General features: G+C 34.9%; 1 protein-coding gene and 1 long non-coding RNA gene across 2 annotated transcripts in view; one reads left to right on the top strand and one right to left on the bottom strand.

Moving 5' to 3' along the window:
• Positions 1-27649, bottom strand: part of LOC137632474 (uncharacterized) — a 61628-nt gene that overhangs the window by 26871 nt on the left and 7108 nt on the right. The gene's annotated exons all lie outside the window — the stretch shown is intronic.
• LOC137632315 (sodium- and chloride-dependent glycine transporter 2-like) lies at positions 693-25972 on the top strand. Its single transcript, XM_068364231.1, has 11 exons — positions 693-840; positions 3948-4203; positions 9734-9868; positions 10138-10281; positions 15718-15919; positions 16296-16489; positions 18371-18554; positions 24196-24433; positions 24580-24808; positions 25077-25186; positions 25600-25972. Exons 2-11 carry the CDS (start codon positions 4020-4022, stop codon positions 25924-25926), a joined length of 1947 nt encoding a protein of 648 aa, XP_068220332.1. The 5' UTR covers positions 693-840; positions 3948-4019; the 3' UTR covers positions 25927-25972.

The following is a 27649-nucleotide window of genomic DNA, read 5'->3' as shown; positions in this document are numbered from 1 at the left end:
GAAAACAAAATTTGCTATTCATCTCAATAATCGGTGAGTTTCTGTTTTTGCAAAGTTCTAAGTGAAGTTTGACGAATTCTTATTGATTTGAACCCAGTGACTGGGTAAAGAGATTGAAATACATTTTTACGTGTGAGTTGCTCTACTGTAAGGTCGAAGAAAACTACAAAATGAAAGAACATAATTAGATTAAAGTCAAATCTATTTAAGTAAAATCCTTTGGAATACCTTGAAGTATGTAATTTTCTCGATATCTGAGTTCTTTATACGGAATAATGTGTTAAAAAAGCAGGTCAGTATGTGAGATAAACCTTTCAAAATGTAAACCAAAAGGTCTAATACCAAAAAACAAGAATGTTTGAAGGGAAGACTGAAATAAGGAAAGCAATTTTCCCAAAGGTTTTAGCATTGGTAACAATTTTATGAAACATACAAAGACAACGTTCATAAAAACTATTCTTATATAAAATTGTATACTTGGGCTAGGCTTAAAGCTATTTTTTCCCTAAGACTAAACGCTTGGTTTCTGGGTAAATTCGTTTTACAGATGCATGAGGATGAAAAGGAAGATGATGTAGCAAGTCTGAAAACTAAACTTTCAAAAGTTTTACTCTCTCGAATGATTGTTGTTACTCGGGGATGAATGAATACATGCTCCGGCACGTAGGAAAATCAAAATACAGGAACAACAATTAAAGACGCAGACGTAGGGTAGTCTGACTCGAAAAACATAGTCACCTTTTAGGAATATGTTACGTCTGAGGCAAGTGACAGAATTCGTCAGCCAGCCGATCGCTCACCCACCAAAAGAGTGCCACCATTTCCGTTTGGATATCAAAGGTGAGTACACAGAAATAATACGCTCTCGAAATTTTAAGAAATCGTCCGGAGGGGAAATAAGTGTTGATTTCTACTGTCTGTTTATAGTTCAATCTCATGGAACGTGACCAAATGTAGTTGCATTTTTATCTATAACATCACTGATTCAAAGTACGTTCATTCGTCTTAAGAATTGCGACATCAACAACTATATCGTTAGTTGCTCGATCAACAAAGTCAGACCAGTCTGCATGAGTGACCTGAAATAAATATTAGATACTGTTTCTTATTGGAAACTGGACGAGTAACTATTTTCGACATCACATCCAAATCTAGGAGGATAAAGGCAAAAGTGAAATAAATATTATGTGCGTCTTCGTAAGTGTCCAGAAATGGTGTACAGGTATGTGCAACTGATAATGCCAGAAATATTCTAGGGACGGGTACAAGAACACAAGTGCATTGGTTCGAGGATTGTATGGTGTAAATGAGAACGGAGAAAATGTTTTAGTGAGTGCATATTGTTCAGGAATGGAAATGAACCACAGAGAGAAACAATTATTTTGGAAGAGTTTCAACAGGGGTTTTGAAATGGTATTTTGAAGATCGATTTGAATGTAAAAGTTGGTGAGCGAAAAAGGAATGCCATGATTAGTGTTGTTATTCGAAGTTCTAATCTTAAGAATCATTTGACATGTATTAAGGAATAAATAATCCCTAATTGATATGTTTATGTACTTCAGAAAATTTCAAGAAGGTTTTTTATGTTGCCGGCATTTGCTGGAACGAGGTTCTTGTTATACTTATGTAGATAGTTAAATATAATATTTAAAAAGGGGTTGGACTGTTGGTAATACAGATTCCAAAGAAAAATAAATATATTTGGGAAAGATAAAACGGTGGTGAGGAAAAGGAAAAATATAACTGCAGAGAAGATGAAGGAGCAAGTGTATGAATCATTCAGTATAAAGGAAAACTAGACAGATGGAGGCTCAAATTGGAGAGGGGACAAAAATCTAGAAAATTGAAGATGTCATATAGCCTTGTTGGATGAAAAAAGGACACAAGTAAATACACCAGGATGCAAGAATCACATGAAAATTATGCCCCACTTCGTGGTGGTGTCACCAGGAAATATTTTGGGGTATATGAAAGAGAGAAAGGGTTAAAAAACAATAAATTATGGATGAGGAAATAAGAGGCTTAGTGAAGGTAAGAAAAATCTTATAAGACGTTCAACTGCAATGTAAAGAGAAAGATCATGTTCAAGTAAGTCAGAGAGAGAGAGAGAGAGAGAGAGAGAGAGAGAGAGAGAGAGAGAGAGAGAGAGAGAGAGAGAGAGAGAGAGAGAGAGAGAGAGAGGGGGGGGGGGATCATATATTACAGTGGAGGGATAAATATCACATAGAACTTTGGGGATACAAGTTGTTTTAAATGTAAGTAATTGGAGAAAGGTTAATGAGATAATTGATCTCAAAATAAAATATTCAAGTGGAGAGAAGCTATCAAACATGAATTAAACGAAGTGTTTTGATTATTTGGAGGTGATAAAGCACCGATTGAAAATAATAAAGAGAACCAGCAGAAACTGGCAACAAGTTTGGAACTGATTACAAAACAAAATTAATTGTACATGAAAACAACATAACTACAATCCTATCAGTCCAAGAGTTCCAACAGGGAAAATAGCCCAGTGAGGAAAGGAAATAAGGAAACAGAGTGTACCTTCAAGCAAGAGAACTCTAACCCAAGACAGCCAAAGACCGTAGTGCAGAGGAAGTGGCACTACCCAAGTCTAGAGAACAATGGTTTGATTTTGAAGTGTCCTTCTCCTACCTAAGAGTCTCTTCTACCCTTACCAAGTGGAAAGTAGCCACCTAACAATTCTTGTGCATTAGTTAATCCCTTGAATGAACAAGAGGCCCCTTGCGTCAATAGGCGTAGGATATGTTGATTATGAGTGAACATGAATTGTTTGGATCGCTTAGTGTCATTAGGTGCACGAGAAAAGAGGAGAATATGTAAAGTATAGGCCGGACAACTCGGTGTATGTGCAGATAAAGGGAAAATGTGCCGTATCCAGAGAGAGATTCAATGGTGTACTATCTGGCTATTCAAAGGACCCAATAACTATAACGGTAGTATCTTGACAGGTGGCTGGCGCCTTGACCAACCTACTACCTGTTATAGAGTAAACTCACAAGATAGGTAGTACAATGAATATTAGTGCATGAAAGAATAATTATAGGTAGATAAGCTACATATTTGGGAATAAGCCTAAGATATGATGGTAGGATGAGAATAGTGGATAGAATGGTGGAAGTAAGGAAACAAGACCTCAAATTCACTGGGAAGAAACTTAAAAGTGTCTTTAAGAGCCAAGAGTGTAATGTTTGAATGGAATTTTTATTTAGTTCTCCTATATGAAAGTGAATTTGAATGGTCAATGCTAAAAAAAGGAAAACGTTAAAGCTGTTGAGATTAATTTTCTGCTCATTATATGTAATGTACAAAGAATGTAAAGGACAATAAATGTGAAATTCAATAGAAGCGGTAAATTGATGGTATGGTGGAAAGAATGGCTTGGATCGTTGTCACATGGCTTGGTTATGTAAGAAGAATGGATGAAGAGGGGTTGGTGAATATAGTGTTGAATATTTGTGTAAAAAAATGTACTGTAAAAGAAGGATCTTAAAATCCAAGAAATACAATTGAGTAAGATCACAGTGTGTAGTGAAATATAGTGTATGAAACAGCTAATCTTATGGAAGATTTTTGAACCGGGGTTCATTAACGATTCATGAATGAAGGAAAGACTTGATGTCTCAATGAACATCGTATCTGTTTTTTCTATAAAAGAAAAAATAAATAAAACACCAGCTTATATAGGTGACGTATTCTTCAATACATGCCGCTCTGTGAGCAATGTTCGCTCCGGTTTATAGGATCTTCTCATTTATCTATATCTATCTATTTACTATATATATATATATATATATATATATATATATATATATATATATATATATATATATATATATATATATATATATATATATATATATATATATATTAGTACGTATATCTATGTGTGCAGTCAAATGACCACCCTTTTTGCTCTTTCACAGGTAAAAGCATAACCAGCCCAACGAAGACGAAAAGCAAACCTCAAGTGACGCCGAGAAAAATTAATACAAGGCATGGCCCACGAACCAGCGAAAACAGAGTCCTCTGCAGAAAGGGAAGCATGTGCAGAAGGCGATGCAAAGAAAGACCGGGGGACTTGGGGGAGTAATGTGGAGTTTCTTCTGTCGTTGTTGGGCTTCGCCGTCGGGTACGGAAATATCTGGAGGTTCCCGTACCTTTGCTACAAGAATGGAGGAGGTAAAAAGTGTCTAACAAATATTCATAACTTATATTTTAGCACCATATTTTTTTTATCAATTTTTACACTACAACTATCAACTAATAATAATAATAATAATAATAATAATAATAATAACAATAATAATAATAATAATAATAATAATAATAAAAGTGATAACCTTTCATTCACATTAATAATTTTTCAGTTTAGTTAACGAAAATTCATCGAGGTTTCAGACGAACTCATTTTTCATTCAATTGATTTGATAGAAGCATTTAAATAATCAAACAATAAGACAAGTGAAAAGCTTTCATGAAATAGGCAGCCTAAATCGACTTGAGAGACAGCATATTCAAGGGCATTTTGTAAAACTGAATTCTATGATGTTTCGTTCCGATAAGTTATTTGAATGAAGCACTTTGTTTGCACAGGACCAATTAATAGTTTAGTTATTATCTATAACATGGACAAGCATCGTAGTATATTAAATGATTTAAATCCATTATCATAATCCTTGATCTTCCCAACATAACAGTGCAAACAAGAGCAAACATGACGATGCGTATCAAGTTTTGGTGTTTAGTATACAAAAATTAGAACCAGATTCCCTTTAGACTTTCAACAGCAGACTTCATTTAGAACGCTATCTTAGTCGGTTATTTTTATGCTCACATACCAGCACCAGTTACGTAAAGCCACAATCTAACGCCACCATCATAAAATAAATATAATTATCAATGCAGGTGCATTTAAATCATTCTTTGTGTGATAATATGCCTAAGTTGTAAACTGAAATAAACGGACGAAGACAATCAAGGCTTTGCCTAGCCTGCATCTTATATATTCTGAGGGCTTTGTTTTCAAATCTACTAAATCTCTTGGAGATTGTTTCATTGTCATATCAGATCTCACTAAACTGATATATAGCCTGATTTCTACATGTAATTTCAAAATTTTACTCAACGTAATCATTGTCTGATTTGCTTTTCACAATCTTTCATTAAACTCAAATTCTAAAGACCTATGATACTACAGTACTTCTTCCATTACATATTCCGTTCTCGTCATCTCTGTCTTTCTTCTACTTATCTTCAGCCTAAATTCCTGTGATATTCCATTCATTCTGGTAAGCAAGCATTGCAATAAGGACAGCATCATCAGCATATTCTAGGTTAGCTAATTGCCAATTACCGATCCAGTCTAATCCTTCTCCACCTTCTCCAACTGTCTACGCAAGACAATATCCATGAGGAGTATAAACAACATAGGTGACAACACATTCCCTTGGAGTACTTCAATGTTCACTGGAAATTCATTTGATACGATTCCATTAACATTAACTTTGCACTTGCTATGCTCATGAACAAACCTAATCAAATTTACATATTTAAGAGGAATTCCATAATAACAAAGGACTCTCCACAAAATTGGCCAGTGCACACAATCAAAGGCTTTTTCATAATCTACAAATGCCATCAAAAGTGGATTTCTATAATCTACGCATTGTTGTATAACGTCTCAAAATGAAAATCTAGCCAGTAAAACTTCTACCTTTTCTAAATACTGTTTGTTCATATCTCAGCTTTTCATCAGTCTTTCTTTCTAGTCTCTTTAGAATAAGCATACTATATATTTTCAAGGCAATTAAATGGCAGAACAGGATTAGATATCAAACTATAAGAGAGATTACTCGAGTACCATATGTGGATGAGATCATGGTGAGGGGTAGATGGAGATGGTTTGTATATGCTCTTCACATTCCCCAAGAGAGATTAATTCACCAAATATTCAACCAGGCTCCACAAGGTACTAGAAGAGTTGGAAGTCCCTGGCCTACATGGCTGAGGACTATGAAGCGGAAAGTCTGAGATGATGAATGGAGAAGTATTGAATTAAAAGCTCATGATAGAGATGACTGGCGAAATCTAATCGATGCCCTTTGCGTCAATAGGGTAAGAGGAGTTGATGATATATATATATATATATATATATATATATATATATATATATATATATATATATATATATTATATATATATATATGAGTGTGTGTGTATGTGTGTCCGTATGTCCGTATATATACAAATATATATATATATATATATATATATATATATGTATATATATATATATATATATATATATATATATATATATATATATATATCTATATACAGTACATAATCGGGTAGTTGAATTGGTAGAAATTCAAAAGTTCAAACTTGCTACAAATGTCTATTTTGAACAAGCTGATATAAGTCATAAGTCTTTTTATAGTGCATATATGAACGATCTTTTTTTTAATGTTGTTACTGTTCTTAAAATATTTAACTTTAATTGTTCATTACTTATATAGTTTATTTATTTCCCTATTTCCTTTCCTCACAGGGCTATTTTTCCAGGTCGGAGCCCGTGGGATTATAGCATCTTGCTTTTCCAACTAGGGCTGTAGCTTAGCTTGTAATAATAATAATAATAATAATAATAATAATAATAATAATAATAATAATAATAATAATAATCCAATAGAGCGATACTCGAATCAGAGGTTTGTTTACACAGCCCAACATTTACGAAAGAAAACATACAGGGGGTGAAAGGGTTCGATGTACCCGGCTCTGAGACGTTACTGATTTATACAATAATATATGTGGCAGATAACAACCTTTATCAATGCAGCACATGACCGCCATATATATTTGGAGCTTATTTGGACGGAAAATCTGCGCCGACACGATTAAACTCTCCTACTGTGGGATGTAGAGCATTCCATTAAACAATGTTTAAGTTCCACCTCAGTTGATTAGAACCGGCGGGTCAAAACAGTTGAATATTTAGTCGATTCCACACTAACGAGGTGAATGTATGTACAAAAGCTAGTGAACATCACGACTGCTGTTTAAAATAGAGGAAAAAACTGCTGTGCAGGAATTCGTTAACAAGCTGTTTTTCTAATACGACCAGTTCAGCTACTGAGAGATCAGTCCACGAGGCACAGAATTTTTTCTTTTTTTTTTAAGATTTTGGAGATGAAAACTTTGAAAACCTTTATCATTAATATTTTCTTAATGGAGGTTAATTATCTAGCGATACCTCAAGGGTTAGGATGCAAATATAGAAAAGTGCTAATTTGATCAAGACTGGGATACCCTTGAGAAGTGATAGCTTGATATTCATTTACGTTTTTCAATTTGAACTAAATCATTACTCATACACGATATATATATATATATATATATATATATATATATATATATATATATATATATACATATATATACTGTATATGTGTGTGTGTATAAAATTACCATGAAATAGTTCCCACAAACAAAAGGTGTCACCAGAGAACACAAAAGTCATTTCCATATTCATTCTTCACTTGCTGATTCTTGGATGAACCCTCCGTAAAATACTAAGCTATTACAATATTAGTCACTTCATACACCTACACAGAAGGCTCATCAGCAGTGTGTTGAACCACCATACACACATTGGGCAATTCACCTCTGCCATGCACACTCTCCCGATTCCTTTCTTTCCAATATATACCACAAATAAAATGGGAATTCGATATTAAAAGTATTTATGGGTTAAATCTTTTAAAAGATAAAATCATCTTACATATGCACTGTATATATATATATATATATATATATATATATATATATATATATATACATATATATATTTATTTATATATATATATACATATAAATATATATATGTATATATATGTATATATATGCATATATATATGTATATATATACACACACACACATATATATATATATATATATATATGTATATATATGCATATATATATGTATATATAAATATATATATACATATATATACATATATATATTTATTTATATATATATACATGTATATGTATATATATATATATATATATATATATATATATATATATATATATATATATATATATATTGCCAAATGACGATAGAAGATTTTGATAAAGTAAAACTGTAGGACTGAAAATGAATATGAATAAAACTATGATAATGTTCAATGAAAATGCAGAGAGGATTATAGAGATAGCTAATGAATATACTGTACATACTTAAGGCAGACAGTAAGTGTTTCCCCAGGATATGAAACCAAAATTAAAAAAAAAGAATAAGCAGGGGAGGAGAGCTCTTGGTAAACAAAATAAGGTTACGAAAGGTAAAATGCCATTTACTCTAAAATGAAAAGCATCTAATCAGATGATCCTATGAGTATTAACTTATGCATCAGAAACCTGGAGCCTTACTAAAGCCTTAGAACATAAGCTAATTACAACTGAAAGATCTATGGAAGGACTAATGATGGGAATAACACTATGAGACAGAAAAAGAGCAACATATATACGAGGATACTCTAACAAGAAAAATAAATGGACGCGACGTAGGCAGGACATATTATGAGAATGAAAGATAATAGATGGACAAAATGAATAATAGAATGGGTCCCTAGAGATGGCAAACGAAGCAGGGGAAGGAAGAAAAGGCAGTGGAGTGACAAGATAAGAAAATTTGCTGGTATAGACAAGTATATAAAGATCATAAACAGTGGAAGGACATGTCTGGGGACTTTGTCCTGCAGTGAACTATCAACGGTTGATGATGATGCGGTATATACACACAATATATATATATATATATATATATATATATATATATATACATATATATATATACACATATATATATATATATATATATATATATATATATATATATATATATATATATATATATATACATACACACGCACACACAACAGACTACGGAAGGACAAAAGAACAGTGTCCAGTCCTCAAATGGCAATAAATTTTCCGCCTCTAATTGGAGTATTACTAAGTTCAAGTCAAGTGTTGAGATTATTATTATTGGAGAACTTCGATGAAGGTTACTGTCGTCAGCTGATAACAAATATTGTATGTGTTAAGAATTGCTTCCTTGAAGAAAATGCTTTAAAAATAAGAGACAATATTAGTCACGGATGACAGTAAAGCTACGAGTCGCCCCAAATTATATGCATCAAATATCTAAATCATACACCATATTTATGTATATATATATATATATATATATATATACACATATAATCTATATATATATATATATATATATATATATATATCTATATATACATAAGTACACGCATATATGTATATATATATATATATATATATATATATATATATATATATATATATATATATATATATATGTGTGTGTGTGTGTGTGTGTGTAAATATATTGTAGATACTTATATAAACTCGTATGAATGCATACATAAGTACATGCATATATATATATATATATATATATATATATATATATATATATATATATACATATATATATATACCTGTATGAATTCATACATAAGTACACGCATATATATATATATATATATAGAGAGAGAGAGAGAGAGAGAGAGAGAGAGAGAGAGAGAGAGAGAGAGAGAGAGAGAGAGAGAGAGAGAGAGAGAGAGAGAGAAGGCAAACCTTCTATTAATATCTTTTTTTCCGGCAGCCGCGTTTCTGATTCCGTACCTTCTAATGCTACTCTTCACTGGACTCCCGCTCTTCTTCATGGAAGTCGCCATAGGACAATACATCAGCTTAGGGCCAAATATCTTATACCAAAAGATGGCACCAATTCTCTCAGGTGAGATGCTATGTTTTGCATTGTCTTGGGACAATAACAATTCTGTCTCTTCTTTGCCAATCTTCCAGTAAAGAAATAATGGTAGTTATACATGCTTTTGGTGCAGGAAGACTTTCTCAAAGTTTTCCATTCAAAATATGTTATGACAAAGTGAATCTGATATGAACGACCACACAAGAGTTGATTAGCTGGTCAGTCACACCCACAAGAAAAATATATAGGAAAATTTAGGACTGTATTTCTGTCTTTTTTTTTTAATAATCACACAGGTCTTGGCTGGGGTATGGTAATCATCTCGTTCTTGACAGCAATCTATTTCAACATCATCATTAGCTGGTCCCTGCATTACATTGTGGCTTCTTTTAACAGTGTCTTGCCGTGGAGTCATTGCTCCAATGATTACAACAGTCTAGGTATGTCCTCTAGTATATACTGTATATCCATTGGTATTTGCTATACATGTCTGTATGGCAATAATAATGATGTTATACTAACGTTAAGATGTTAATCTTTCACCTTATTTCTGATATTTATTGTCCCATTTATCGACATTTATCACCATACATGTTCATGTTTAATCTAGTTTGATATAATTGCTATTCGCGTTTAAGCCTTCCTCTTGGATTATGGGCAATGCGTTTTCTCACCGCTACAAATCATCACGGTCCACTTAACTAACTCACTGTTTATAGTCCAATAGACGCAAGGTGAATTTCTCAAAAACCGAGCTCATATTTCTTTCCCATGCCTGAGGTGAGGTGAAGCTATCTTCTCACATTGTGGATAGTAGCAGAAGAATAACAATAATAACGATTCCGTAAGATAGTTTGTTTTAAAGATCCTTTAAGTTAGTTTGTTTCAAAGACAATTATCAAAAAGGTAAGATAATTATTTTGTAAATTTTCGTCCGTTGAACTTTCTATCTGTAGCACTTTAAACCTTCTTCGGCTATCTTAAGATCTCATAAGCTGAATTTTTCAAGATGTGTCTAAAACTTCCCACTGGATAAGGTTCAACTTTGAACCTTGGCCCCTTGATAAGGATACAGTTCCTAAGCCCATTAAGCCTCATACAAATATATTCTATGGAAAGTAGTTGAGTAAGAATTATCTTAGACTTAGGATAAAACAGAGCCAGTAGCCTAGCTTAGTTAGACGGATAACCTACTTGTATAGTATAAAAGTACGAGATAAAAAGAACTAAAAACACATCGCAGTAAACTGTAAGATACACTATTTGACGGTCCTTTAATTGAGTCCCTTTTACAGAGACTGTAAATTTATTTCACTGCTACAGATCAACACTTTTAGTCCCTAGAATTCTCTTTAACTTGAAAGTGAAATAGCAACATGATAATGTTTGAGTTCAAAACACAAACTCAGAACATTAGAGAAAATAAAATGATGATAATAATTTACCACGAAACTGAATACAGGATGGCATACTGAGGCAAAGTAGATACCCATCGGGTGACCATTACCAATGGAGCTATTTTAAGAAAGTATCACAGAGGACCTTCAACCATTTTAACCTGACAAATTAAATTAACTCTGTGCCGAGGAACAGTAATGCCCTCAAGGGTATTCAATAAGTCAATAATGAGCATAGTTTGTGGAACCCGAGTTCAAGTCAGACTCACAATCAGATACATTTCCATAAAAAAATGATGAATTTAGTCCCTTTTCCTAAAGATGGGGGAGCTTTTAAAGCCTATATGTCTACCTGTTGATTCATTAGAAGCTACCGTCTGGTCTGCACTACTCTAGTCTTAGCTTGGCTAAAGAGGAGGCTTGGGTACTATTTATATTGTGTATACATCTGGTCCCTAGGACATTGTGTCATAATGAAATGATCTGCCCTTGCTCCTGTAGATCATGAGGGACCTTGAGACCTTAGTCATATTGACATCCACTCTCAGCTTACAGAATATTTCAAACTTTTCTTTTTTCAATCAGCTATAAAACTTGGAGGTTCATAAAAAAGATCCAGTGGTGCTACTATAGTATGATATCTACCAGCCATTTTCTGCTGTAGTATGATATCAACCAACTGGTAGCATTATGATATATGATGAATATAATAGAATATATATTATGAAAGGAAAGGAGTAAAAGTCAGTTTGAACTAAGCGAACAATCAGATATTTAAAATAACGCCAAAACACTAGTCCATGTGGCGTGAACAGCACATCTATGTACCACGGCCAGAACAGAGGAGCAGTGAAATAATGTTAAATCATGAGTGAAGGGAGCCAAGGCTGGGCAAAAACTAATTTGTACTAAGGGGTTAATTATTAAAATAATGCAAAAACACTAGCCCACACGCTACCGTGCAGCACATCCATGTACCGCCTGCCAGATCAGAGAAGTCGTGAAATAATGTTAAATCGCGAGCAAAGTGAGCCAAGGCCGGGTATAAACTAGTTTGAAAGAAGTGATTAGTTAGATGATTAAAATAAGGCCAAAATGCTAGCCGATGGGGCTTAACGTGTGTAGCAAAACATCTCTTTTCCCCCATCATCATCCCTACAATAAAGGGTCGGTTGCCTGATGCGCCCTCTCCAATGCCTTCTATCAAAGGCATCCTCGTCTACCAAACCTCTTCTTTCCATATCATCTTCCACCTTATCTCGCCATCTAATTCTCTGCCTGCCTCTTGATCATCTCCCCCTAACAGGTTCCTCCCAAGCCCTCCTTACTCCCTCCCCATCATACATCATTAACACTTGCCCACACCATCCCAGTCGTGACACTCTTATCATTGTTGTAATCCTTATTACACCTGTTTTTCTTCTTATTTCATCATTTTCTGATCTTTCAAACAGTGATATTCCCATAATCCACCTTAGCATTTTCATTTCTATTTTCTCAAGATTTACTACTTCTTTTCCTTTTAAAGCCCAAGTTTCTGATCCATAAATTAACACTTGTCTTATTACTGTGCTATAGATATTGACTTTTACCTTGATTGCCATTTTCTTATCACATACAACTCCTGTTATCTCCCTCCACTTTCCCTATGCTCCTTTATCCTATTCTCAACTTCAGTCTCACTTCCTACTTCCTGATTTATAGTAGATCCCAAGTATCCCAACTATGTAAATTATTTTACCCATTTTATAACTACTCCTCTACTTTCATATATATCTATTCTGTCCCTAGCTTCCTTACTGCTCATCATATCTTCAGTCTTATCCATATTTACCTTCAAACTAACCCTTTCCAAAGTCTCTTGCCACTCTACCACCCTTCTCTGCAATTCTTCCTTATTTTCATCAGTAATCACCAAATCATCTGTATATAGCAATTCCCACAACTCTGATCCCTTCACTGAACACATCCAAGACTAACAAATAAAAACGGGCTTAATGGTGACCCCTAGGGTATTCAAACACTAACTTAAAATGTTTCTGTTTCTCCAACAGCTGTTATTGCTTTTGTCCTTATTCTTTTGTAAATCATCTCTACCATTCTGACCAACTTCTCCAGGACTTTCCTCTTCCTCAAGCACCAAAAGATCACTTCTCTTGGTATTCTATCATGAGCCTTCTCTAGATCTACTAAAGTGCAGAAGAGTTTCTGGTTTCCCTCTAGTCTCTTTTCCTGTAACTGCCTTACTATAAAGATGGCAGCCACAGTCCCTCTCCTCCTCATGAACTCATATGGCTGTTTCCAAATTGTTTACAATCTCTTCTAGCACCCTCTCAAACATTTTTAAAACATGCTTTGTTAATCTAATTCCCCTGTAGTTACTGCATTCTGTGATGTTACCTTTCTACTTGAATATAGGTATCATTAGACTCTCCTCCTAGTCTTGGGCATTATTTTCTCTTCCCATATCAATCTTAATAAATCTAACATCCATTCTTCCCCATCTGTGGCTAGTATCTTGACAATTTCAATTTACAACCCTGATGGGCCTGGTGCTTTACCATTCTTCATTTTACTCAATGCTCGCTTCACTTCTCTATTCCGTATCTCCATCACTGTCCCCTCCACCCTTTGTGGTTCTCCTAGCTCCTCTTTCTCATTTTCAGTATTCAATGGTTGCTCATAATATTCTCTCCATCTCCTCTTAATGTCATCATCCCTGAGCAATATATTTCCATCTCTATCCCTGATGACTACCAGCGACCCTAAATCCTGTCTATGGTTTTTCCTCAAGTTCGCAATCTTAGGTTCTTTTTTCCTTCCTTTATTCCTAGCCTTTAATTTACCTGTTCTACTGCTCTTCCAAAAGCTATGCCTACTTTCCTCCTAGAATCTTTTTCCTCTTCTCTGTATCATTCCTCTGCTCCCTGTGCCTGTCTTACTTTCCAGTCCTTAAATGTCTTTGATTTTCTTTTGACTGATTCTTACACCTCTCTGTCCCACCACCACTTTTTTCCTTTCGACACATCATATCCGCTGGTTCTTCCTCCGTTTCCCCTACACATATTTCTTTCATACTCAACCAGATACCTTCCACCCTGTTACTCTATCCAATCTCTAAGTTAAACCTTTCCAGTCATCTCTCTCTCTCTCACAATCCTCTTAAATTGTGTAGCCAAACATGGTAGGTCGCAAATAGTTCAGTAGATATCATACTATAGTAGCACCAACTAACAAATCTTTCGGTTATTTATAGGACATTTTGGCTCAATCAAAATATGTGGTGTTACTGATGTACCGTTGAAAAATATATTTGAAAGCAAGCAGCAGTAACCTTGAATAATGACTGTGATGAAAGTCCCAAGAAAGCGCTACAATCCGTAGCATTAATCTACATCCACGGATTTTCAATGTATCAATATTTGAAAGCTGATACACAAATTACACAGACCTTCTCAAACTAGACATTTACCATATATTTTTTTATGCTTTAAGGCCTATCGTTAAATAAATACAACTTAATCATGGTGATACTGTAAAGAAACATGTCCGGCTCACAACAAATCTAGTAAATGATTAGATATAAAACAAAAGTTAACGGATTTTGACGTAGGAAAAATCTGTTTTTGGGTGAGACAGCCATGTTTTCCTGATGGAAGGTCCCTTCGGCAGCTTCTTACTGTATAATATTTCTGCGAGTGATATTAAAAAAGAATTACCGTCAGGTATCACGGGGTTCTAACCCCCGGAACGACTATCCTAAGATATCGTGTATAATCAGGGACGTATCTTTAGATAACTATAGATATCTGCACCCCTAATAGACTTAACCCAGTCTAGGAAACTAGGGGGAAGGATAAGTGAGGAGCCGTTACATATCCTCTACCCCCGTGGTAGCCCCGTATGTCCCTGATGGCATCATTCCTTTGTTCGCAGCATTCCTACTTTGTACGTAGTTTTTCAAGTGAGCCTTTTTTCAGCTTTTTTCAGTAATTCCTTGCATGATGGCTTCCTCTAAGTTGAGTACCCTCTTCTTTTACAGTTTGAATTAGCTGTAGGTGTTTTAGATCCCCTTGGGGAGTGGTTATTTAATTTTTTTAGGCGATGAGGGAGCCAGGCGCTCCGAGTCCAGCTAGCCATTGGGCACCATGTTGCGTACCTGACCGCCTTTTTATTTCGTGTTCACATAGTCTTATTTCACTAGTATCAGTTTAAGTTTTGTGGTGTCAGTTCCGGCTAGTCTCGCTTAGAGAGTGGTAAAGTTTTAGTTGGAGATGGACTCGCCAATGGTGATCAGGTCTTTCTTACTGGTTACGTTGGCAGTGGCCATTTTAGAGGGAAACTTGTAAACCGAAACAGACAGGACAGCTATCATTTTGAAGTCTTTACCTAGCATGAACATTATTATATCATTTGCCTTTGGAAATCATATTTTATCTATTCGTTTTATTTTTATTCATAACAATTTTTTATTTACAGGATGTTACTCTGAACAAGAGGCTCTAATATGCAAGAACAGTTCGCTCTTCTTCTACAACAAAACCTGCGTGACGGTAGACCAATACTGTGGGGTAGCTGATCTTGGCGCCCACAACCTGACGCATTGTCACCATCCAACGGAGGGAGCTTTAGCCGCTAACTCCATCATTGCAAAAATTTCTCCCAGCGAGGATTTCTTTTTGTGAGTAATATTCTTCAAGTGGTATGTACCTAAGGTTCTGCAAAATCTTGCTCTTTTTCCATACTTATAATTTTCTGATTCCTATACAGTAAATTTCTTGCCATATAGAAGTAGGCGGCATTTTTTTTGGATAGAATTCTAAATTAATTTGCTGCATATTCAATTTACACTTGGAAAAGGTAAGAGAACTCAACAGGGCATCATCACCATTGGACATCATAACCATAATATATATCACATAAAAGCACGTAGCATAGGCCATTCACGCATGAATAACTGAAAAAAAGATTGACAGTTTTTCTTTAACAGCATATATGGACATATGTATCTCCCTTTCTGGTCTCTATTGACTTAGGCCTTGCATTCTTCTTTCCAGGAGCCGTATGTTGGGAGCCACTGGCAAGACCTGGGATAACATGGGTGACATGAGGTGGGAGTTGGTGGGCTACTTGGCCCTGTCGTGGGTTTTGGTTGGTGTCAGTCTCTTCAAAGGGATTAAGAGTCTGGGAAAAGTAATTTACTTTACTGCTACTTTTCCTTATATCATTCTCATTATCCTCTTTATCAGAGGTTAGTTTATCTATATTATTACTTATATCTATTTAGCTTTTGTAATTCTTTTTATCTAATAGTATATTCAAAGCAGTAATTAGATACCAAATACCATAACTATAAGCTTAACGAATAACCAGAAATTCAAAACCCTTTTACCAAGTAATCGAAAAAAATTACCGGAGAAATAAAAACGTGATAGGTTAATGGATAAACATAATAAGAACACACAAGACATTCCAAAATAATAACTAATAAAGACTGCGGAAAAAAAAAACTTTCAAATTCGGTAAATTTTCGTTAGAGTCCCAACCAGCCATTTTTTCATGAATAACAATTTGCCTGAAAAGCTTATATCAGAAACTTATAACACATGAAAACATCAGATCCAGACTTAAAAACGATAAAAATAAAAATGGAGTATGATTTGAAATTCTATCAGGCGGAGGTTGAAGCTGGGGATATAATCATTGACCTTAAGTATGCTGATGACCATGAAACGGTAGATTCAAGTGCAGAATCTCTCCAACATAATATCAACAACTGGAAGACAATCTCACCTTCTAATGAAATGAGAATCAACAATAAGACAGAGATTATGCATCAGGCACGAACACCAAGCAATGTAGATATATCGTTAGAGGGCTAGACATTAAACCAGTGTAAACATTTCAAACACTTAGTAGAATTTAGTGACGAAAACAGCCTTAAATTAGAAATAATTACCATAAGCCAGAAATTTAGTAATAATCTGTATCAGCTCTACCCACTAATGAAAGACCGAATTCTACCTCGAAAAGTGAAAACCATAATATATCTTCCTATTTTAAGACCAATTTTAACTTATGGCAATCAATCCTGGACACTAACATCTAGAACTAGAAGTCAACTCTATTATTATTATTATTATTATTATTACTTGCTAAGCTACAACACTAGTTGGAAAAGCAAGGGCTCCAAAACGGAAAACAGCCCAGTGAGGAAAGGAAACAAGGAAAAACGAAATATTTTAAGAAAAGTAACATTAAAATAAATATCTCCTATATAAACTATAAAAACTTCAACAAAACAAGAGGAAGAGAAATAAGATAGAGTAGTGTGCCCGAGTGTACCCTCAGGCAAAAGAACTCTAACCCAAGACAGTGGGAGACTATGGTACAGAGGCTATGGCACTACCCAAGACTAGAGAGCAATAGTTTGATTTTGGAGTGTCCTTCTCCTAGAAGAGTTGCTTAGACTTAAAAAAGCAGTAACAAGACTGGATAGGCTATGTAATGCAGGCATTAGAGAGAACTGGGATTGGAAGGTATATTGGAGTTTGTGGAGAGAGGACAAGTTAGAAGGTTTGAACATACAAAGAGAATGAACGAGGAACTATATCCTGGAGGTTATTCGAGTGGATACCACAAGGAAGGAGACCAATTGGAAGACCAAAGATGAGATGGCTACAAAATATAGAGAGGATTAAAGAGAGGTTGATGAAGGGAGGTTATATGAAAACCGGCAGGAATGGAGAAACTCCCGAAGCAGGGTGACTGACAAGCTTTAAGAGCTTACCTGGTGCTTGGTGAGAAAGGCAGATAGTTCTTCACCCCACAGGTGTTCTTCTATTCTAGAAAAGGCAAGGAGTGCTCTGTACTCCATAGGTGCTCCTCATGCTAGGATTTTAAATAAAATTTAATTTTTATTCTTTTCCAGGCACTATGACTCGCCAGAGTTTTTCAAGCCACAGAATGAAGAAAAGATAAAAATAATTTTCTCTTCATTTCCAAGTAGGAACTACAAACCCAGCAGGGTTTCCTGTCATGCCAATCAAGCTTTCTTAGAACTTCCTCAACACTGAATTAGAAGAGAATTAGCCCCCCCCCCCCCAATTAATAAATAAATGTCATCTCACAGGCATCACGCTAGAAGGCGCTTACCAAGGCATCGAGTTCTACCTCCTGAGGCCGAACGTGACCCGCCTCATGGAGGTCGAAGTGTGGGGCGACGCTGCCGTCCAAATATTCTATTCGGCAGGAATTTGTTTCGGGAGTCTCATCACTTTGTCGTCTTATAACCCATTTAATAACAACTGTATGAGGTAGGTAGGGGCATGTTGTTTCTTCAGATGATTCTCTCTCTCTCTTTCTCTCTCTCTCTCTCTCTCTCTCTCTCTCTCTCTCTCTCTCTCTCTCTCTCTCTCTCTCTCTCTCTCTCTCTCTCTCTCTCCTATATAAATTATATATATATATATATATATATATATATATATATATATATATATATATATATGATTATATATAGTATATGTTACGCACACACACACACGTGCATATATATATATATATATATATATATATATATATATATATATATGTATATATATATATATATATGTATATATACATATATATACTATATATATATATATATATATATATATATATATATATATATATGAAACTATAAGAGATTACTCAAGTGCCATATGTGGATGAGCTCATGGGGCAGATGAAGATGGTTTGGTCATGCTCTTCGCACTCCCCAAGAGAGATTAGTTCACCAAATTTTTAACTGGGCTCCACAAGGCAATAGAAGAATTGGAAGACCCAGGCCCACATGGCTGAGGACTATGCTGCGCGAAGTAGATGATGAATGGAGAAGTATTGAATTAAAAGCTCAATATAGAAACGACTGGCGAAATCTACCCGAGGCCCTTTGCGTCAATAGGCGTAGAAGATGATGATGATGGTGAATTATTTTAAGTTTTCTCCGTGGCAGTTACGTTAAAATGTGTCACGCCTAGAACAGGAAAGCAGCAATCTTCTGCTATTACTATCGTGAATCGATAAGATACCCCTTGTTCGTTTAGTTTTTCTAATAAGTTCGAAAAGCAAAAATATAAACTATTATCAATGTAATTATTTTTGTAACCACAAAAACATCTATTTGTCTGATTTTGATCTTAGTTACTTTCGGAGTCCTCGTTCTAATTTAAACTACATACAAAAGATCCTACACTCAGTTATTTCGTTTTCTTAGATTTACTTATATGTAGATTGAATTTCAAAGCACGTAAGACTTCTCGTAATTGCATAAATACACACAAAATACACATTAATAATTATTTTATCACATCAGTGAACGTGTTACAGAAATAACAACTATCTTCACAGTTGATAACTTGAGAACTGAACCTAGTTGTTACTATTTACGCATGTTACAACCTAGTTTCCTCATGAAAAAGGATCAATAAGGCAAGCGATGCTATTTACCTTATCTCTGCAGACACTTTATTTAACCGTGACGACTTATTTTCCTTTAATACAAATAATCTAGAGTCAAGATTTCTATCGATCGGGAGTGTCAAAAGATTTGAAAGTGTATTATCAAATGTAACCCAAAAAAAAAAAAAAAAAAAAAAAAAAAAAAGGAAAATCGGTTAATCATCAACATAGAAGTATATTCACGATTCCAAAATGTGGTGTACGTATGGCACATTGAAAGGTTGAAACTAAAAAATAAAAGTTTTTCATAAAAATTATTGAACACATTCCCTAATCCAATCAATAATTGATATTTCTGAGGTATTTTGAGATTCATTGTTTTATTTCAAACAGAAAATCCAAAGATGGTGTCCATTTCCATAGAATTTCATATTCATTCCTTATCAGTGAGAAACGTGATTGAGAGAAATATTATTTACATTAATATCCTTATATTTTTTTTATAGTGATATCGATATTTATATGAAATTCAATCACACCAATAGCTCACATTTATTGACCCGACGACTTACTAGCAGCTTGCATTTTGCATGTGAAGTAAAATACTATCAAAACCACTTGGCTAAAACGCAAATTCTGTTAACTTGTTAATGGATAAAACGAATAAGTTTATAAAATTTCTTACAGAATATAATGAGTACGTTGATTTACAAACAAAAATAATCTTAATGAAATATGTACCTCAAAGAAAACTCAAAGATATCTAAAGTTGATTATACTAATTGAAAGATTGAAAGGTGGAAAAAGTGTATCAGACTGTAGAAATTAAGGATGATTAGCATAATGCTTCAATTTGCATCTCCTTTAAAAAGATGGAATTCACATATAACCGTAAAACTTGTTTCTAAATATATATCTATTAGATATTAATCATCAGCAGAACAATCTAGATGACATGTGAAACATTGCAAACATCTTGATAAGTTACAGAGGAATGAGGGGAACAGTATGGCAATGCCATCTATACTCTGTCCATAGTCAAGCCTGCCCTTCAGATTAAGTCTAAAGATTCTTTTTTACGTATGATGTTATACCTCCTGCTTTGGGTCTTTCATATATCAATTGGTTCCCTCACATGTCTGCAGTATTTCTATAACACATACAGTAGGCTAGCCGAATATCATGAATGCGAATTCCTAGCTTCATGATCCTTGAAATGTTTAGTCATTATGTGATTGTCACTTAGACGTAAACATCTATAGTATATTCACTACTTGCTTCAGCTGTCCAGTCACTCAACTTTAATTCATTCATAGAGTGTAATGGACCAATGTCAGAATAATTCAGGAAAGAGGCTTCATAGAATAAATACGAGCCTATCTCTTTAAGCATTGGGAACCTTGAAGAGTTCAGGAAGTGCATCAGTCTCATGGCAAATTACGAAACTCATGATAAATATTTAGAACAGAGGCATAGAAGTAATCAAAATGTATAATGATGCATGTGGCCATTATGCAGAATTTCCTGATCTTTCATAAAACAAGTAATATTGTGTTTTTTTTTCATCACGGAATCATCCCACCTAGCAACCAAGTATAATGATGCTAAACAATTGAACTTTTCCGCTAAAACAAGGAAAACTTTTCCCAGAACTGTTGTGGATGTAATTCTGGAACAGACGACCAATGCCAATGCAGCATCACGATATACGGGGATTGGAGCTTTTGTATACTTAGAGAGTGCCAACATTTTCAATTGTAAATAACCCCCTATTCTTTGCTGGAGTGGTTTCTCCAGAAAGATTCCGAGGGCTTGCATGGGGTAGTGGGTTGCATTCATTTAAAAAAGAATCACTTTGCAATCTACGTTTAGGACTTCCTCATTTAAACAAAATTTCTGCACTTGCTAAGACTTGATTGAATAAAATCCTTGTATACTGACATCATCCTTGCCACCAGCATTCTGTACTTTGCACTGGATGGTACATTCTACTGTTTCATAATCTCTGAGCACTGGGCTGCACTAATGTCCTTTCTTAAATAGGCTGATACCAGAAAGGTATTTCACATTGACTTCATTGTACAAGTATAAGAAATTGCAATTGTGAGAATAATTAATGATATCGCTAATATTCTTGTTTTCTTCTGCAGCATATATCAAAATTATTCTCGGATCAATGTTTGGCTAGATGTCAGTGTCAACAAAAATAACAACAGATTATATGATTAACATTACTAATCTTTTTAAGATGACTGAAAAAAAGGCAATGTTGTTGATTTAACCAGTCTACGTGCCTTAACAGGTTACAACTTAGTCTTTTGAAATGTTAAGCACACAAATAACATTATCAGATTTGGAGTATTTTGAAAAGTGGACCTCTGCCTGAGGAAACCTCCTAAGCTTATGAAGAATTTACTTGCCATTAAATCAGAACTGAGCGCAACAAATCACCCAGATTTGTAGTCTTTGAAGGCTCTTCCCCAAGACAATTATATGAGCCACTAAATCTCACCAAAGGTTAAAATCCGATTTCTATGGCTCAGAGCTCACAAAGCTTCAAAAACAAAGGTGCAATGAACAGCCTTCATAATAGCCATATAATAGATTCCCAGATGACCAATGATAGATCCTTGACCATGGAACCTATCAGGCTGACAAGGCTGAAGCTTATTGGCTCAGCAAGGGCAAGAACCCACCAAAAATATGGGCCAATGGAACTTTTTTCTTTTAGTTTTAATGATAAAACTTTGGATTATTTACTTCATTTGTAATTTTACTGAAATAAATTGCACGAAATGAGAGAGTAACATTCACGGTGGTGGTGGTGGTGGTGGTGGTGGTGGTGGTGGTGGTGGTGGTGGTGGTGGTGGGGGGGGGGGGGGCTGAGTGATGTCGAGGGGCCCAAAGAAGCTCGAAGCCTATGGGCTCTGTCAAGGGTCAACACAGCACTGCCTACCAGATCCATCGAGAGGATTGTGAATAATTCCTTATCGACTATGTAGGGTCAGGTATTAGATCACAGCTGTTCAAGTTGAATGGGAGGGTAGAGATGAAAAAGTTACATATGGGGAGAACATGTGCGCCGCTTTTGAGCCAAATGAAGCCATGTAGAATGCACTGGTATGGTCATTATCTTCACTTTTTCTTCATTATTTCCAAAGTACATAACTATGGTGTATTTATAGCTCAATGTTATATTATTCAGGAAGAAGTTAATATAGAGCTGTTCAATTTGTCCTTTGATAACATATAGGATTTTGCATCTTAGAAAGAGATTTTTACGAGCACTGTATTTTACAAGTCTTTTTATAAATGTGAGCTATTACGATTGCTGATAAACTATCACAAGTGCATCGACATAATTACTATCATGAAAACAAATCTTAATTCTTCTATTCTCTTTGCCGTGAACAAAATTGAAAATATAAAAATCTACCAAATTTACAACCTTCTTGGACTTTGCCATTTTCAAAAAGAGACAATGTCACATGCTAATTGCCATTCGCTGGAGGCTTCATGTTCAATGAACTTAAGGAAAAACCTACTTTTTGTTCATTGTTGAAAAAGAACCACATATTTTGATTCAACTTTCTCCACTTCTTCCTTTCTTGTGTCCTAGGTATCATTTACTCGTGCTCAGTATTATTGTACACTTGAGTGTTACTAATAAATAAATTATTCTGATATTGCTGGTTCTCACCAGCAATATCAGAATTTATTTATTGTTCAGCTCTATAATTAATCATATTTCCTAGATTATATAAACCCAAAATTCTTGTCAAGTATAGTGAACAGTTTTTTTTACAAATAGCATTTTGTTCTATGAAATATATGATCCGTTTATTCAGTTATTATTACTCAAGAGCCCAGGTAGAAATACTTGAAAATTATTTTTTTCTTCAAAATGTCTTTCAATTTTATTCTTAAATATTCATGTAATATATGTTTCGGGGAAAATAACAAAACCTATATCGATTATAGGTAATAATTAAAATAATTGTTCTCATGATGTTTTTAAATATAACCCAACGCAATACAATAATAAGATAAATTCGGTATAAGAAAACCTAGTTGTTTCGTGGGGTGTAAGTTAGTATTAAAGTACTTAGTATTCCATCTTCCAATTTACACTTACTGTCCTTTAACGTACTTCCTAAAAATATTTGCCCTTTCCGAACAACTTAGTTAACAAAATCCATAAAAACAATAAGAGTGAAATTAAGTGATCAATAAAAAACAATGAGAGTGAAACTAGGTGATCGATAAAAAAAATGAGGGTGAAATTAGATGATCGATAAAAAAACAATGAGAGTGAAATCAAGTAAGTGATCGATAAAAAACAATGAGGGTGAAATTAAGTGATCGATGAAAAACAATACGGGTGAAATTAGGTGATCGATAAAAACAATAAGGGTGAAATTAGGATATCGATAAAAAAACAAGGATGAAATCAGTTGATCGATAAAAACAATAAAGGTGAAATCAAGTCCTAACATTAACCTTACACCTTTCCAGACAAGCCATAATCGTCTGTTTGGCAAACAGCTTGACCTCAATTTTCACCGGCTTCGTCATCTTTAGCATCTTAGGCTTCTTAGCTCATGAAATGGGCGTGAGCATTGAAGAAGTAGCATCGTCAGGCTCAGGCCTCGTCTTTGTCGTGTACCCAGCTGCCTTGGCTCTTCTGCCTATCCCGCAACTCTGGTCCGTGCTCTTCTTCTTCATGGTGATCAACGTGGGACTCAGCTCACAGGTGAGTGACGAGGGAAATTTGTAAATGTAAGTGGGTTTATGGTTCATTGGGCTGTAGTCTTTTTCCGAAATTGTTATTACGTTAATTATTAATAGAAGTAACATTTATTTACTGTTATTCATAAGCTTCTATATATGCCCTTTCAGTTTTCAATGGTAGAGACCGTCACAACGGCCTTCTTCGATCAGTTCGAGAGCCTGCGACCTAAGAAGCCCTATGTAGTCGCCATAATCTGTTTCCTGATGTTCCTTCTTGGGCTGATGTTCTGCCTCGAGGGCGGCATTCTCGTGTTCGAACTTTTCTTCTGGTATTCTGCTAGTTTCTCCGTAATTGCCCTAGCCGTTTCTGAAGTGATTGGTATACAAGTTATTTTCGGTAAGATCATAATTAGTCCCAATAGTTATCAAACCCAGATTTCATACCTTATTTCCGGTGATCGGTAGAATCAATAAGGGGAAAATTAAGTGCTAACATTAACCTTAAACCTTTCTAGACAAGCCATAATTGTCAGTCTGGCAAACAGCCTCTCTGGATTCTCATTTAAATACAAATATAAATCTTTATAACAATTTTCGATACATAGCTTCACCATGTTGAATTATCTCTTAATCATCTCTATCATTATCATCATTGCTCTTTGCAGGCCATAGGCGATTTCTGAAGGTCATAAAAGAGATGGGCATCACGATGTCTTATCCAGTGAGGTGCTATTGGACTCTGACGTGGCTCTTCACGACGCCACTCTCCCTGGTTGTAAGTAACTTCTGTGATCCCAAACAGTTTCCACTTAAAAAACAGGAAAAGCTGTATTTTTTTTTTTTTTTTTACTGAACAGGGAAGTGCAGTGATTGCTTCTCTGTTCAGTGCTTGTAACTAGTGCTTGCTCGTAAGATCATTGATACGTGATTCACTTCCAGGACAGATCGTTGGAACCAATGTAACCATTACTGGAGAATTAAATAATTTTAAGATTTGGCAATGAAAAATCTAACAATGCCAGATAGGCTAAATCAAAACAGTAAATAAAAAGTCGGAGCAAATTTCATTATCAAAAACTTCTAAATGAACTTTCTATCTAAATTTGACTCAAGAACAATGTAAATCTTTATCACACAATTCAGTTCTTGCAAGTAATTTTCTGTTCTTCTCATTTCTTGTAATTACAGATCATCGGCTTCTCTTCCATTTACTTCTTCGTTCCCGCCTACTGGGGAGATTACGTTTTCCCGGAATACATCCAGGCCCTTGGGTGGTGCCTCAGCGCGTGTTCCATGGGCTTCATACCCTTAGGCGTCATCTACGCCTGCTGCAGAGCCAAGACGTTCAAGGACCTTTTCAGGGCCTTGCCAGAATTTTGTCCGGCGAGCGAAAGGGAGCTGCTTCACGCCGGGAATAGTACAGAGTCTCAAGTGTCTCGGTACACTTACCATAACGATGGTTTTAACGACGGAAATACTCGCCCTTCGACGGTTACTATAAACGGGAAGGAATGATGCGAATTGGGACGAGTCAAATGAGATACTTAATAAAAAAAAACAATGGCGCATATTCGAACAGTTATTCTAACAAAACTCTCTGAGAGATGACAGTGTGAGTCTAGGACTCTTTTAACGGCAAAATATTTATTACTGAAAGCTGGGCCAATCTTATGAGGATTATTAACCCTATTTTTAGTCCTTTACGCAGAAAATTAAAAGAATTTGAATAAGCTGTGTATAACAAATTCTTCAACGCCATACATTAATGCAAGGATTGTTAGATATTGTTCAAGGGGAAACTTTAATCAAAAGTATTCAAAAAAAAAAAAAATCTTTGCGCAATTTAAATGTCAGAAATAAACAAAACCACATAAAACTATATCGGCTGATTCTTGAAATCACACCTTATTGAAAAACTACCGACCCTTTAATGCTCTTTTACGGTTCAAAAAATTAACTTACATATTATAGCAAAATATGTTATCCAACTGTATTGTACAAACCAGCTAATACATCATTAAATGATCAAAACTAAATATACTTTGATATGTAATTTTCCTTAAAAATATATATATATATATATATATATATATATATATATATATATATATATATATATATATATATATATATATATATATATATGAATGTGGCTAAAACGGAAAGAGAAGGAAAAGGTAGAGAACGGATATAAAAATTGTGAGGTGCATTATGGGAATATCCCCGCTTGAAAGATTGGAAAATAATGAAATAAGAAGAAATAAGAAAGACTGATTCTTGTAACAATTCGATCCCGAAATGACATAGCCTTAGCTCTTGCGTCATCCGGAAAAACTGCGATATTTATACCAGGGGGAAAAACTGCTCATCCCGCTTTGAAATTGCTATTGAACAAGGAATTTTTTAAAAATATATGCGCAACATTTCCAAAGCATTCAGAATGGAGAAAAGTATTGCAAAATGCAAACTTATTTTTGGGGGATAAATGTACAATGGCGTACCGCCCCCCACCACCCCCCCCCCCCCCCCAAAAAAAAAATGGAAGACGCTCGAGCCTCTTGGTCGATCATTGCAAGATTTGCTTGGAAACATCAGACCGCTTTGCAACGCATTAATATTGATGGCAGGAGATTCCAGGCAAACATTACATTCAATTCCTCAATCGACACCAAAGGACGAAATAAATGCTTGCCTGAAATATTCTACTTTGTTGAGACACGTAAAGACGTCAAAATTAACAACAAATATGCGTGTCCAGCAACATAAAGATAGATCAGCTGAAAATGGAAATGGAATGGAAAGGTGCCGGTTGATCTGACCTCAGGACGAATTTCATTGCCTCATAACTTCTGCGATTTAGTGGCGTCAAAAGAAGAATTGGATGAAAAAAAAAAAAATATTTCCCAATATTCACACCAAATACTGGAATCCCAATCAGCAGTGTGAACGAGCTACTCTTGCAGCCAAGAACAAAGATATCTACGAATATAACAATATTATTCAGTCTACACTGTTAAAAAATTGCATTAAAAACCGGTAAACGCCTGGCAACATTTATTCCAGGATTTTTACCGTTTTAAAAACGGATTTATTGACGTAAAGGAGTGATATTACGGCCATCAACCCGTAAAATAAAAGAACAAAGTATGGTAAAATAAAGGTCGCCTGTATTGAATATCTTTGCGAAGAATTTCAGATTAAAATCACGGTTTTTTTTTTTTTTCTTTTTTAAATGTAA

Source organism: Palaemon carinicauda, chromosome 41 (genome assembly GCF_036898095.1).
Source record: "Palaemon carinicauda isolate YSFRI2023 chromosome 41, ASM3689809v2, whole genome shotgun sequence".
Classification (NCBI taxonomy): Eukaryota; Metazoa; Arthropoda; class Malacostraca; order Decapoda; family Palaemonidae; genus Palaemon; species Palaemon carinicauda.
This window is presented reverse-complemented; position numbering and strand designations above follow the sequence as displayed.

Bases quoted from the DNA above. Each gene is read 5' to 3' on its own strand.
- LOC137632315 (XM_068364231.1), top strand. From the start codon at position 4,020: ATGGCCCACGAACCAGCGAAAACAGAGTCCTCTGCAGAAAGGGAAGCA. The intron at 24,434-24,579 runs GTGAGTGACGAG...ATGCCCTTTCAG, and splicing joins ACGTGGGACTCAGCTCACAG to TTTTCAATGGTAGAGACCGT. The intron at 24,809-25,076 runs GTAAGATCATAA...TGCTCTTTGCAG, and splicing joins TGGTATACAAGTTATTTTCG to GCCATAGGCGATTTCTGAAG.